General features: G+C 47.5%; 1 protein-coding gene across 7 annotated transcripts; it reads left to right on the plus strand.

Annotated features, from left to right (window-relative positions):
* The first annotated feature begins 82 nt into the window (after positions 1-82).
* On the plus strand, positions 83-13,569 carry LOC308049438 (scaffold attachment factor B2-like). 7 transcript variants are annotated; one of them, XM_080359096.1, is made up of 21 exons: positions 83-443; positions 1,580-1,667; positions 1,792-1,856; positions 1,943-2,221; positions 2,559-2,621; positions 3,010-3,037; positions 3,997-4,495; positions 4,918-4,967; positions 5,494-5,594; positions 6,008-6,157; positions 6,257-6,357; positions 6,856-7,001; positions 7,988-8,076; positions 8,599-8,735; positions 9,153-9,446; positions 9,975-10,112; positions 10,874-10,913; positions 11,653-11,765; positions 12,484-12,596; positions 12,788-12,854; positions 13,418-13,569. In XM_080359096.1, exons 1-21 carry the CDS (start codon positions 252-254, stop codon positions 13,449-13,451), a joined length of 2,787 nt encoding a protein of 928 aa, XP_080215222.1. In that variant the 5' UTR covers positions 83-251; the 3' UTR covers positions 13,452-13,569. The 7 variants fall into 7 exon arrangements, 5 of the variants coding, with proteins under 5 accessions (XP_080215222.1, XP_080215219.1, XP_080215221.1 ...); XM_080359093.1 differs by lacking the exon at positions 13,418-13,569 and adding an exon at positions 12,942-13,403; XM_080359095.1 differs by lacking the exon at positions 13,418-13,569 and adding an exon at positions 13,028-13,403.
* Positions 13,570-14,450: the final 881 nt, after the last annotated feature.

A 14,450-nucleotide genomic window follows, 5' to 3' on the forward strand; every position in this document is an offset into this window, starting at 1 on the left:
GGCTGCGCTTGCGCACTTATGCGGTGCGGGAGTCAAGTGAAGTAGTGCGCAGGCGCGCCAGCGCTCAGGGGTTTAGGTGCGCATGTCGCTCGGGCCCGTCGGCGGGCGCGCGTGCGGGCTGCGCCTCCTCCCCTCCCCCCACTTTCTCTCCACCGCGATTCGGTTTCGCCGCCATTTTGTGCCGCAGCCGCCGCTCCCGCCGCCGTTTGTTTGCAGCCGCCGCTGTTTGCGCGAGTCGAAGCGCCGGCCTCATGGCGGACAGCCAGGCAGCGGCCGCGCGGGGAGAACCCCCGGCCCCGGGCGGCGCTGGAGCGCCCGGCTCGGAGCCCGAGAGCCGGCGGCGGCTGAGCGAGCTGCGGGTGATCGACCTGCGGGCCGAGCTCAGGCGGCGCGGCCTGGACAGCGCCGGGAACAAGAGCGTCCTCCTGCAGCGGCTGCGGAGGGTGAGCGGGGCGGGGGGGGCGGCACCGGCGCCTGCGCGGCTGCTCCGGAACGGCGGCGGGGCCGGGGCGGCGGGGCCGGGGCGGCGGGGCCGGGGCGGCGGGGCCGGGGCGGCGGGGCCGGGGCGGCGGGGCCGGGGCGGCGGGGCCGGGGCGGCGGGGCCGCGGGTGGCGCGGGGCGGTTCTGCGGGGCCCGCCGCGCTCGGGGCGGGCTGCGTGGGCCCCACCAGCGTCCCGGGCCGCCGCGGGCCCGCCGTGAGCCGCCGGGCTCGGGTGGGAGCCCCGGCGCCGAGCCGCTCGGCGTGAGGAGCTGCAGACGCTGTGGTTAAGTGGTAAAAGACATACCCGCCATTCAGCAGCTGACACGACCGGTGCTTTCTGACCGCCTGCAGAACCAGGGGGTGTTTACTCACGTTTTAGATCCTTCTGCGTGACGAGAGTGAGACAGAAAATTAAGTGATAAATTATTTAGAAGAAGAGCTTAGTTTATATTTAACTAATAATTAATAGATGTGTTGTGAGTAAGAAACTAAACAATTATAGCTAACATCAGAAATTATTTCTTAGTCTAGATGTATGTCAAAATTTTCAAAAATGGTAACGCTAGGTGTTAATTATGTGGATATAAGCAGCGCAAGAGCATCCAGGCTTTGGGGTTTCTGCCGTGCGCCGAGCTCCTGGACTTACAGTTCTCTGTCGCCTCCTCGTCCTTTTGCTGCGTGTTTGTCTTTTACCCGCCCCTCTAGTTTCTAGCCTGTACACCGCATCTTCCTCAGGACGGGTTTATGTTAGCAGCGCGTGAACTACCCCCGTTGAACTGATGCTTGTCTCCTAGAGCCGGGGTTCTTAGCCTGTCGCAGCACCTCCGGAATCCGTGCACTGCTGCGAGTGCTGCGCGATTGACTTTTCCGTGTGTAGGTAAAGCCAATGACTGCGTTCAAAAACCTTTACACCAACACGTCAGGGTTTCCCGCATGATCTTTGGTTTGTGTGTCCAGGTTGCTGGTGTCTAATTCAAAGCACTTAGATTCTTGGTTTGGTATTTCTTCTGCTCTTGATGTCCAGCTCTTAAACTCAACAGAAATGTGCAAATGGAATTTTTATGTCTGTCTTGATCTCTTATTTTTTTCCCTTAATAGGCTATTGAGGAGGAAGGGGGGAATCCTGATGAAATTCCAGTGGTTTCAGAAAATATCATGAAGAAAACACCAAAAAGAAGCAGCAAAGGTACAGGGCAGTTAGAGAGGTTCTCCGCCCCTCTCTTCCACTCTGATGGGAAACAAAATAAAAACAAACTTGAAGGTTGCATGTTGTTACTTTCTTTTCATTCTAATGATGGTAATGTTGCCAGGACGTAGAGCAGATGAAGAGGGAGGAGAAGATAATGGCCTGGAAGAGGATTCGGGAGACGGACAGGTATGTACGCTGCGTGTGAACCAAGTAATGATAGCACCGCTTTCCAGTTACAATGACTATTATATATACTTCTTTTCTTTTTACAGGAGGATATTGAAGCAAGTTTGGATAACTTGCAGGATATTGACATGATGGATATTAGTGTGTTAGATGAAGCTGAAATAGATAATGGCAATGCAGTAGATTGCGGAGAGGATTACAATGCTGATAATATTCTTGACTCACTGTCTGATAGTAAAGAAAATGCTGATGCAGCAGTGAAAGAACTTCCCGATCAGCCTACAGAATGTGCTGTAGGTAACTTGGAGGCATCCCCACAGTTTTCAGAGATTAAAGAAGAACCAAGAGAAATACCAGTAGTGATGGTATGCATCTCTTCTGTGTGTGGAATCAGATTCTTTTTTCTTTTTCTTTTTTTTTTTTTTAATTAAATAGCAGAACAGTATACCTATCTTTAAAAGATTTTTGTGAGCTGACAGACTTATTGGAGATGTAACACGGAAGCTTGTTCATGTGGTGGGGATCGGGAAAAGGCTCAAGGTGTGTTGGTCAGGTTCTACCCGTATTGGCTGTTTTGGGTGCTAGATATATCTGCTTAATGTCAATTGTCAGTGAAAAAAAATATTCCATTTCTCATACAGGTTTCATTCACAATAGCATTTTGTGATAGATGACAAAGCGTCTTCCTTTTACTTTTTAAAGGTACAGGTCGAAGATGTTGGAAACAGTTTAGATGCTTCTTCATCTGATTTAACCATAATAAAGGTAGGTGGTAACCCATTTTTTTTTACAAACAGAAAGGCATAATAAATGCTATATAAACTGTACGCTAAACCAGTGTATGAACAGGTAGTCGCCAGTGAGTGCATTCTTACTCTGCAAAGAACAAGAAGTAATGCCTCTCTAATTTAATCATATGGACCAAGATCTAGATCAATCTCTGAGATCATATATGTAGGATGTATACTGAGTTTGGGTGGTAGATTTGTTTCTTTTTATCTGTTACACAAATGAACTCGGTGCCTTACATTCTATTTAACTCCCATTAAAAGTGCGCCTACCCTGTGTTGACAGGAGAGCTGGAACTGCTCCGTTCCTGACACTTTGGCCACAATAGTGACGTTTCTCCTTTTTAAAATCTTTTTTGTTGCAGGATCTTGAAGAGTTACCTTTGGAGCCAGGTACTGTGGTGGGCTTTATTTTGTTTGGTTGGCTTTGTCTAAATGGAAAAAAAAATCCTGAGCATTGAAGCAGTTTCATTCTTCATTTAATTCTTTCTGTGGCCCTGTGGGTTTTTTGTGTGGTTTTTATTTATTTTTTTTTTATTTTTTAATGCATTACTGTAGTGTACATTATTATGGTGCACAATCCAGGTCATGCAGGGTCATAGAGATTGGAAACCCTGTCATATCACCAGATCTGTGAATAAGTGCTTTTTGAAAACATGTCTTTGATGTGATGAAACGGTTCTGTAGAGCTCTTACCTACAGCGGAGTTAAGGAATGACCCTTAAAGATGTAAAGGTTCTGAAAACAGATCTTGTGATATCACACTGTACTGTAGTTCTATGGATATAAATAGAGGAGCGTAGGTAATAAAAAGCTCTGGCACAGAACACAAGTTAAAGAGTGACTGGATACAGAAGAAGGAATTCACTATCATCCCAGGAATTTTCGACAGATCGTATTCGCATTCTGGACTGCAAACGCTCTCACGCACCATCAGAAGATGCCCAGTTCTCATGTTGGACTGTCCGCTCTAAAAGGATTTCACAGAGATTTAAAAATTGAACCCTCAGTGCCTTGGTCCGTTCAGTTCAGCGTCTCGGACTCTGGAAGCTAACTGGAGAAGAAGCAGCTGAACCGTTTGGTGAAGAATATCCAGGAACAGCCAGAAGGTTTTTGTTAAATCTGGGGGCATTTTTCTTGCCTGTTAACACTGTAGGGCTGGTTTGGTAGTTTGTCAGACAGCAGTTAGCGCGGTACTTTTCACACTGTGTACACTTAGGGTTTTCCAATCTCTGTGTAGCTTAGCAGTTCTCTTGGTGTTAGTGTGGCAGCCATGCCAGTTCCACATTTGTGATTGCTGTATTTCCCTGGTGATTAAATCTTGTGCCATTCTATTCCTGTTAAATCCGTAGAAAATGAGAAAATACTCGACATTTTGGGGGAAACTTGTAAATCTGAAGTACTTAACGAAGAAACTTCCGAAGCGGAGCGGCCACATGCGCAGGAAGCGAGTAACGCGGTGCCAGGCAAGAGGCTGGCGGAGGAAGAGGACGCTCTGGCTGCCGCTCAGGTGGAGGAAGATGCTTTAGATTTGGACAGCAAATCGGCACAAGCTTTGGCAAGGAAGGAAGCAAAGCGTTTAGTTGTAGCGAAAGGGGAGACAAGTGAACAGCCAGTAGAGGAAGAGAAACCGGACTGTGGCTCTTTAGTGGTAGAGACCCCAAGCGATCAGAGTAGCAAACGCTGCCAAGGCCTGGAAGCCTCTAGTGGGGGAACAGCGGCCAAAGGCGCAGGTCCCGAGGGCCAAGAAGGCCAAGAAGATGCGAAGAAAACAGAAGACAAAGCTAATTCTGAGGAACCCCCTGCTACTAAAGAGTCCTCAGCCAGTGAGGGCGGTGATCAGAAAAAGAGGTTTGTTTTTTCTCCGTTCTAGACCAGATGCTATCTTTTTTCATTGGTCGTTAAGTGATGCGCATAAGCTGTTTCCTTCAATTGGCCACCGAGACTGATGAAATTGTAGCCTATTCCTAAAGAGTCTGTTTGATTTCTTCATGTGCAGATATTTTTTTCTAAACACAGAGGGTTTGATTTCCTTCCTTCCTCAACCTTCAAAGGTTGTTTCCTTAAATTACTCTTATTTCTGTCATCCACAAAACAGAATTGTCTATGTAAGGATACAAATCCCATATTTCCTGTCACTCTTCTATAAATTTGGAAAGACAGTGTTTATTTCAGAGCTAATTTACTGGTAGGTATCCAATTTTAGTGCAAAATCTAGAATTAACGTTCTTTTTGCGTCTGGTCGGCTGAGTAATGTGGTGTTTTGTCTTTAGCCCTGTGGAGGAGGACAGAGATACAAAGATAATCTCAAAAGATGACAAAGGTATGTTCATTAAAAAGAAATAGAAGTACAAATGATTTGGAAAAAATATGTTATGGGGTCAAATTTACCCATTACGTGTGAGTCAATGATAGTAAGTGAGCATTCACCGGAGCAAATGGAGTGATAGTTCTGCTCGCTTTTTGACTTGCATTTCTTGCATTGCTTAGTATTTGTGTCCTGTTAATTCGCTAAGCATGCGTATGTTTTCACTCTAATAGTTACACTGGAGTCCCATTGGCTTCCTGAATGGTGATGGGCACTGACAAGACCAGGATTTATCTGACAAATCTTACCAGATGCCTAAATCTATAGGTTGATGCTGTGTGTGGTTTGGCCTGTTCATTCTGTCAACCCTCAATGCAGTTGTAACATAAAACCTCCCAAGCATGAATTGTACATTTCGGTTTATGTCACTTGTGTAACGTTTCTAGCTGACAAAGTCAGTGGGGTTTCTGGGGCGATCACCTGTTCCCCGTCGCGTTCTTGTGTTACACCGGCTTTTCTGTTTGGTGGTTTTGTTCCTCAGGCCGTGCGGGTGGTGGCTCCGGCAGGAATTTGTGGGTCAGTGGCCTCTCCTCCTCTACTAGAGCCACAGACTTGAAGAATCTTTTCAGCAAGTATGGAAAGGTACGGAGCGGGTGTGTAAATTAATTAAGCGTTTTATTAATTGGAAAGATTACCTTAAATTTAGCTCTTATTTTTGTTAATGAATAACTGGGTAGGCTAAGCACGTAGCTTTGTTTTGTTCTTTTGAAACCGCATCCGAAAGCAGCACACTTCATAAAGAAGGTTGAAATGGAAAGGGAGTGGATAGGAATCCAGAATTCAGAGAGTCCTGGGCAGATATCTGTAAAAATGAGACAATTCTTGACAGGAGAGACCGGTGGCCTCTCATCTAGTGCGTCTTGGGTGTCCAGTGGTAGTTAATGACCCAAACGGCTCCATTTCGAGGGGTAGCCATTTGAGAAATCTCATCTTTGAGGGCAGTTTCCTGTTTGTTTTTCGGTGCTAGCAAACACACAGTAACGTTTTTCCCGAAGGTGGTCGGTGCAAAAGTGGTGACGAACGCTCGCAGCCCTGGCGCTCGCTGCTACGGCTTCGTTACCATGTCGACATCTGAAGAAGCCACTAAGTGTATTAATCACCTCCACAGGACAGAGCTGCACGGAAAAATGATTTCTGTGGAAAAGGTAAGCGGTCGCTGCTCTACGACAGCCCAATGAGAATAGAACCGTGCAAGGTCCATGTCTTGTCTCTTATTATGGAAATATTTCTGGCTGAAATTCTAGGCAAAAAATGAACCAGCTGGGAAAAAGCCATCAGACAAAAAGGAAGGTGAAACAAAGAAGGAAAAAGACAGGCACCATTCTGCAGAATCCAAATTGGAGAAGTAAAGTGCTTTTTGTATCTTTTCCATGTTTAAAATGCAAATGTGACCAAAGCTAACCGTAATTGTCATACATCTCAGTTTGCTGCTTTATATTGCATCTGAAATAGGGGTAGTACTTGAAAAGATAACATTTGCAGTAAGTGCGTCTTAATTGACCCACTGTTCAGAAATAGAGGGTTCAGCAGTGTTTAGTATCAAAACTTGTCTGTTATATTGTGAGACACCAAATCAGTTTGTTGCTGGGTGAACCATTATTTTGATCATAGTCGTCTGTCCTCTGATTTGACACCGGCTTAGTCTGCTCTTGGGACTGACAAATACTTCTGGGATTTAGTGTGTCGTTTTGATGGGCTGTTTGCGTGGTTGGTATTTTTTGAGGGTTTTTGTGGTGGGTGCTGTTGGTTTGGTGTGGTTTTTTTTCTTGGCATCGTTGGCCTGACCAGAGTGGTTATTTAGCACTGTTGGCAGGTTCTCTGTTAAAGCAAAGTTTCCCTCTAGGTCTGTTGGTGCTAAGAAGGAGGAGAAGACCGATAAAAAAGATGATGTTAAGAAATCAGAAAAAGAGGGAAAAGACGAAAAAGAAGGAAAAGAGAAAGATGAACAAAAGGCCGGATCCTCCGATAGATCCAGGGCAAGCAAATCAGGTACTTGTAGCTGCCTTTCAGAAATGTTTTCAAGGATATTGTTTAAAAAAACCCTTCAGCTTCTGCAAACCTTGGAGTTCACAGAACCTCAGAGTGTCAGGGGTTGAAGGGCCCTGGAAAGCTCACCCAGTGCAATCCCCCCATGGAGCAGGAACACCCAGATGAGGTTACACAGGAAGGTGTCCAGGCGGGTTGGAATGTCTGCACAGAAGGAGACTCCACAACCCCCTGGGCAGCCTGGGCCAGGCTCTGACACCCTCACCACAACAAGTTTCTTCTCGTATTTAAGTGGAACCTCTTGTGTTCCAGTTTGCACACATTGCCCCTTGTCCTGTCCCTGGTTGTCACCAGCAGAGCCTGGCTCCATCCTCCTGACATTGCCCCTTTCCATATTGATCCCCAGCAGTGAGTCCCCCCTCAGTGTCCTCTTGTCCAGCTCCAGAGCCCCAGCTCCCTCAGCCTTTCGTCACACGGGAGATGCTCCACTCCCTGCAGCATCTTTGTTGCCCTGCGCTGGACTCTCCAGCAGCTCCCTGTTCCCTGCCTGTAGCACCAGTTCTGTAGCCAATTGTTTACAGACTGAATTTCTCTGTTCCCTCCCATGTCATCACCCAAAACTGGAAGGAGGGAAGAGAAAATCACTTGGGCCCCAGACTCTTTTACCATTTGTCCCAAGTTCTTACCAGATGTGATTCAGAATTCAGTAAAAAAAGCATGAGGCATGCTTAGGAATACGGAAGTTTTCCTGTTGAACAAAAACTGTTGCCCTGCCAGAAAACACTCACATAGTGTTCTGATTGCTCTGCTGCCCTCATGCCCAACTTGGCCAAATCTTGACAAGCTATTTGAATCATCAATGTATTCTTCCGTAAGTATAAAACCTCAACAAAATAATTTACTGCTTAGTATCTTGACAGTTCTAAGTCTCACAGGAATGTCTGAACGTCTTGCATATAATTTATACTCAGAGGTATTTTGTGTTCTAGCAAGTCGAGGAGCTGAAAGGACAGTGGTAATGGATAAATCTAAAGGAGAACCAGTTATTAGTGTGAAAACCTCTACATCAAAAGAGAGGGTAAGTACAACTTTCAGAGAAGCCTTTGTGCAATAAAATAGATGTCAAATAGCTGTATATGCATGTAGCTGAAGGGTTTTTTTGCCTTGCATATTGGGAACAGTTACCCTTTTATCACTTTTCAGAAAGCGTTAGGGTGTTAATGATGCTGCAAAGGTAAATGTTTATGCGTCACCTTCTTTATAGTTTTTGTCGCTGCTGCCCTAGTTGAAGAAGTAGAGTTGCAGTTGGAAACTGGTGCTAAGGTGGCGTGTTTCCCTGCGTGCAGTGTGGTGACCTTTGCAGTGGTGTGTCGTTTGCCACCGGTGTGAGCCAGTTCGTGTGCCCCTAGATTTTGTATATTTAAACTCTTTACAAGCTCTCGCCCAATTTAGGGTCCTGTTCCTCAACCTACTTTTCCATGGAATTCCAACATTATTTACCTCTGTAGTCTGTTTTGTTCAGGTTGGCAGAAGATAGGCCTAGGAATTTCAGCTCAAAATGCAGAGTGTTCAGCTAACATACTGTTCTGATTTAACGCAGAGTACAAAAAGCCAGGATCGGAAGTCTGAGAGCAAAGAAAAACAAGACATTTTATCATTTGATAAAATCAAAGAGCAGCGAGAACGTGAACGTCAGAGACAGAGGGAGCGAGAAATCAGGGAAACGGAAAGGCGCCGGTGAGTTTTCCCAGTTCTGCTCTGAACTTTGAATGGAATTTGTTTCTACTTATCTGGGTTTTGAACAGACTCCATAGTAGTGTCATGCTGGCCCTCCAGCGTCAGTATCTTAGATCGATCTGATACAAATCTATTGATAGAACGGACATAATGCACATTTATGAATGTTTTTACTACTGAAATCCATCTTCTCCAAGCCTGTGCTCCTCAGGAGCCTTGCTGAGTAACAGCTTTTGTAGGTGCTTTTTCACAGCTGACTAGAGTAGGTGTGATTTAGTTCACACTTAAGTAGTGGGAAGAACACAGAAACTTAAAAAAAGTGGGGGGGGGACACACAAACCCCACCCAAAACAAAGAAGCAATTAAGCTTAGACTTAAGAGTCTCAGTTGAAAATGAAATATCTCTTTTTCAATTAGAGAGAGAGAGCGGCGAGAACGAGAACAACGTCTGCAGGCCATTCACGAGCGGGATGAAAGGCAGAGGCTCCAGAGGGAGCGAGAACGACTGGAATTTCAAAGGCAGCGTCTTGACAGAGAGCGCTTGGAGAGGGAGAGACTGGAGCGAGAGCGAATGCACATCGAGCAGGAAAGGCGGCGGGAGCAGGAGCGGATCCAGCGCGAGCGGGAGGAGCTGCGGCGGCAGCAGGAGCAGCTGCGCTACGAACAGGAGCGGCGCTCGGCCATGAGGAGGCCCTACGACCCTGACGGCAGGTAACGGCCACTGTGAGATTCCAAACCCTTCGGCCACATCCAGTGACAAACAGCACATTGTAAAGCCTGTGTAAATTGTGAGTACTCTGGCTAAAGCAGTTGGGGAGCTCACAACTGAAAGAGTGTGTACATGTTGCTTTTATCACTTTAATATCAATCTTGAGAAAAAGCAGATGTACTTGTGTACCTATCAGCACAACTTTGTTACAGCAGGTTTAAAATTCTTGGTTCCCAAAGAGGAGTGACCGAGAGTAGAAATTCTGTGTATCGACTCCAGAGCAGGATTGCTGTCAGGAACAGATACTTATTCTCTTCTCACGTCAGCACATGTTGAGATTAAGCTTTTTGTATAGTGTTGATACACCTGGCTTCCTCTGAAACTGAACCGCAATGCCTGCCTAACACACAAGAGCTTTGAATTATAAATCAAAAACAATTGGATGATTGGATTGAATGAGGTTGGATACTAAGAGAGCAGGAAAGGAAGATTGTTTTGAGATTACTACTAATTGTGACCTTTTTTTGCAGACGGGATGACCTGTACTGGCCAGAGGCGAAGCGAATGGCGATGGATGACAGGTATCATTCTGAGTTCAGTCGTCAGGATCGCTTCCACGACTTCGACCACAGGGATCGTGGCCGATACCAAGATCACTGTTTGGACAGGTCAGCAAGGAGTTGTCTTTTCTCCCTATACCGTTATGGAAATTAGATGTCTTTTTGTGGCTTACCTAATGGCTTGAAGGGTGCCAAAAGAAGAAGAGTGAAAAAAATGACCCTTGTGCATTTCTCGTGTCTAATTTTATATGTGTGTGCAAATCCTGGGCTTCCAGCCTTTACAGACGTGTCGGAAAGAGGCTGCATAAAGATAAGCCGAGTCTTAACGCAGTCTGCTGTGATGCAGAGGGAGATCCTACAGCTCCTCTTGAGATGTATGGAAATCTGATTTATGTATCCCGAAGATTTAGCCATTTCCTTTGGCTTTAAAACGTCCTTTACTTTCATCTTTGCAGCCTGGCTAACATAGATTTCTAGTTCCACAGAATGCAAAACCACTTTGTGTAGTGCTGTTGAGACCTCTCGCTTTGCTCTCAGAGGGTCTTTGGAAAAGAATGCTGCTTAGCTTTGCTTGTAGCTCATTTCTGATGTGGTGGGTTCACTCCGTTTTCTCCTTTGGCACCATCCTGACCGGCCTCACTGGTCCCCTGCTTAGCTATGTTACAGTCATAGATGTTACTTTGATCTCTTTCTGTGCTATGAAACAAGAACTCATGTCAACATCTTACCACTAAAGAGACAGCGGCAATCAGATTTACAGACTAATACAAATTAAAGGAAAAAGATAAATTCTCATGCATTATTTCATAAAGACATTGGAGTGATGATTACTGTGGTGACTGAACTGCCACTTCTCTTTTTTGTTCCAGAAGAGATGGTTCGAGAGGAATACCAGATCGAGATGGGCAGGTGGGTTATACCCAAACAACAGCTTCAGTTAAAAAGCCAAAAAAAATAACCCCGAAGTGCAAAAACCACAAGTGTGCGTGCTGCCTGGTTCTTAAATGCAACCACCGCCAGGTTTAAACTGAGCAGATGTTCGAGCAGTACCTGATTTTGTACACGAATGTGCAGAACATAAGTTATTCAACTTGCTAGAGGTTGGGACGGGGGAACCTCCGAGCAACGGGAGCTGCGGTGCGGCAGGTTTTCAGGCTGCTGCGTGGCGATTAAAATTTGCCTGTGCTGTGTTCAGCAGTGGTTACTGTGCTGTCTCATCACTGGCAAGGGGTCCCTTATCTGACGTTTGTAGAAAATGGTTTGGTGGTTTGTAGAAAATAACTGATGTCATCATGGAGCAAGAAAACTAAAAGGACAGGTGTGAAATCAGTACCTTTCCTTTCTGGAGAGAGCTGGGAATAGGGCCAGAAAGGAAGCCTTAAAAAGACTCTGCCAAGCCGAACCCTGCCCCCCACCCCCCAAAAAAAAACCTCCAAAGAAAAAAACCCCCACAATGAAAACCACCAAAACAACACAAAACCAAAGCGAACTGTGAACTGCGCACAGCAGTACCAATGGAACCAGGACAAAACGAGACAACTACTTTCTTCTTTTCTGACAGCTTCTAGAAAGGCAGCCTTTGAGGAACTGAATTTCAAATAAACCCTGCATTGATTCTTAGCACAGGTCTCCACCCTTTGCCTTCCAGCATTACCCGGACGAACGCCACGGAGGCCCCGACCGTCACTCCCGCGATAGCTGGGGCGGCTACGGCTCCGACAGAAGAATGAGCGAAGGAAGAGGGATTCCCCCCCAGCCGCGGTTAGTGCAGATGACATAAGGGAAGGGATTTGTTGGTTCTTAAAATTCTAACATTCCGTGGCCCTTTGAAGGTGACAGCAGAAGCAGTTGAACAAGTGTGAATCCTGTCTCCAAGGAATTAGCACGTGTAGCTCCGCTGCACAGAACAGAGTGTTGTAGTGAGTAAAGACGCGCTGCTCAATTAGCTCAGCGCCTAACTCTGGTTCTCTTCTAAATAAGTTTATTTTCTGCAGGTGAGATGGAGTCTGTACCAGATGCTCCAGTAACGCCTGCAGAAGTCCCGTTTGTGGGTAGCGGTCAGGTTTTAAGGATCAAAATCTCCGCAGCAGTGAGCTGTGTGGAACGGGGACTCCTCTGGGATCAGAGCAGCTTCTCTTTAAACCAGGCAGTTGTGCTAGGTGTCTAATGTTCAGTTCTTCCTAAATGCACCAGGCGAAGGAATCGTGGTCAACAAATTGCTCCCTATTTAAGTAGTACATTGCAACACTAATTATGTCTCTGTAGATCAGAAAAAGACGAGCTTTATTGTGCAAAGGATGCTGTTCAGTGCGTTTCTTGTTTCTCTTTGACTGGTTTTTAATGCAATGATTCAGTGGCTATAGATAGAGCTTGATTAACCGCTTGATACACTTGGGTATGGGGTATGGTGTTTGGCTTTACCCTGTGGTGCTAAACAGATAAGGGACACACCTAGAAGATGTTCTTTTATTTTTTTAAGAGATGGACGTGACTGGGGAGATCATGGTCGAAAGTTAGAGGGGCATCAAGATCGTTCATGGCAGGGAAATGTGGCTGGAGGAGTGATGGGACGGGATCATGAGAGATGGCAAGGTACACTTGCTGCTTACCAGCGTGATCGTGTTTTATTCTATGAATTACTGCTGCCGAATGAGCGGTAGTTAAAATCCCTATGGAGCTTTAACAGCGTTACTGAGAAAGCCAATAAAATTCTGGGGGAAAGGTGGTGTTTTGTATAGGAAAACATCAAGCTGGCTTTTTATTTTTCTTTTTCTTTAAATCAGGTGGTGATAGAAGCATGCCTGGTCAGTCAGGACCAGGCCATGTGCTGAGCCGAGGAGGGATGTCGGGGTAAGGAGCTTTGTCAGAGCGCTTACGTTTTTGTAATAGTTGACCTGTCTAAAAGCAGAAATCCCTGTGAAAAAACGCTGCTTTCAGCTTCTACATAATCATGGATTGGCAAGTAGGAGAACAGACGGAGCCGCCCGTGCTGTCCCGGTTTCAGCTGCTCTGGTCTGTTCCAGGCGCGGAGGCTTCGCGGGGACGCAGAGCGCGGGGGGGCCTGGCGGCCTGCAGGCCTTCGCTGCCCCGGACCGCACGGACAGACCCGCCGAGCCGCGTTTCACCCGCCGATACTGACACCGCTGTGCTGTACCTATAGATACCTTATTTTTTAATGCCGTAAGACAAGGGTGAACTCGATAAACCGGAGCCGCCTGGAATGTGTGATCACCAACAGCCAGACTGCTGCCCTCTTGTGGCCAAATGTTACATCAACCAGTCTGTTTGGTTTCTTTTTATTGTAATAAACGTGTTCTTGGTCAAACATCACTTCAAGCTTCTGTTAATGAAACATTCCGTTTTTTAAAAATAATAATAAAGCCAGTTTACAGCTACTGATTTCTTGTTTCCAGTGTCTTTGGCAACGTACCTCTCGGGAGCAGCTGAGGCGGCAGCGACGAGGCGCCTTGAGGGGCGTGAGGGCCCTGTGCCTGTGAACCTGCGCGTCCTTCTCTTGCGCCGCGGGGATTTGTGTTTATTTCTCCATAAATCAGTACGAGGGGAAGCCCCGTTTCGTTCTCAGGTAACAATGGCGACGTTCGGGCGGGCGGGGCCGGCAGCGCGCGGCCCGCCCCGCGCATGCGCGCACGCGCTCTGCGGCACTGGCGGGAACGGCGCGGGCGCCGCGTTGCGCATGTGCGAACAGCGCCGCCTGGCGGGGCCGCCGCGTAGCGCCCCGGGGCGGCACCCGGGCCCGCAAAGCCCCGGCGCTCGGACCGCGCTCAGCGCCGTCCCCGAGTCCCCCCAGTGCCCCACAAACCTCCGTCCCAGCTGCCCCAGGCCCTCCTGGTCCTACGGGCCCCCACAGCGCTGTCCCCGTTGTCCCCGGCGCTGTTGTTTCGGGAACACTGCAGGCAGGTGTCACAGAAGCCACCGCCCAAAGCCGCTCATGTCAGGGCCCTGTGGGAACAGGCAGGGTGGCCAGACCCGGTCAGGGCACAGCAGGGACACCGCAGCCACAGCGGGGACACAGAGGCTCCCCAGAGCTGACCTTGGCAGGCACCGAGCTCCAAACAGAGCTGGTTAAAAGAAACCAACTACAAACGGGGTTTATCCCAAATTACATTATGCAATGCAGGTTCAGATACCAGTGAGGAGTTAACTATGACACAACCACCTCAAACTCAAGGGGATCAGATCCTGTCATTCCGGAGTGATGATGTCCCCAGCTCCGTCAGCCTCACCCCAGCCCCCTGTGTCCATCCTCATCCCCCCGGGGACAAACCGTCGTGTTGGTGTGAATATAAACACTTTATTGCTGCTGTGCTGGGGTGTGGGTGCAGCAGGGCTGGGGGTGCATGTGCCAGTGACAGGGTGATCCCCGAGACGCAAAGGGGCGCAGAAGGTGCTGTCACGGGCCCGTCCCCTCCATCGTGTCACCAGCTG

This window comes from Nesoenas mayeri, assembly GCF_963082525.1.
Source record: "Nesoenas mayeri genome assembly, chromosome: 25".
Lineage (NCBI taxonomy): Eukaryota > Metazoa > Chordata > Aves > Columbiformes > Columbidae > Nesoenas > Nesoenas mayeri.

Excerpts from the sequence above, each read along its gene's own strand:
- LOC308049438 (XM_080359093.1), top strand. The coding sequence starts at position 252 with ATGGCGGACAGCCAGGCAGCGGCCGCGCGGGGAGAACCCCCGGCCCCG. Across the intron at positions 10,113-10,873 it reads CAAGATCACTGTTTGGACAG|AAGAGATGGTTCGAGAGGAA; the intron begins GTCAGCAAGGAG and ends TTTTTGTTCCAG. Across the intron at positions 12,597-12,787 it reads GGATCATGAGAGATGGCAAG|GTGGTGATAGAAGCATGCCT; the intron begins GTACACTTGCTG and ends TCTTTAAATCAG.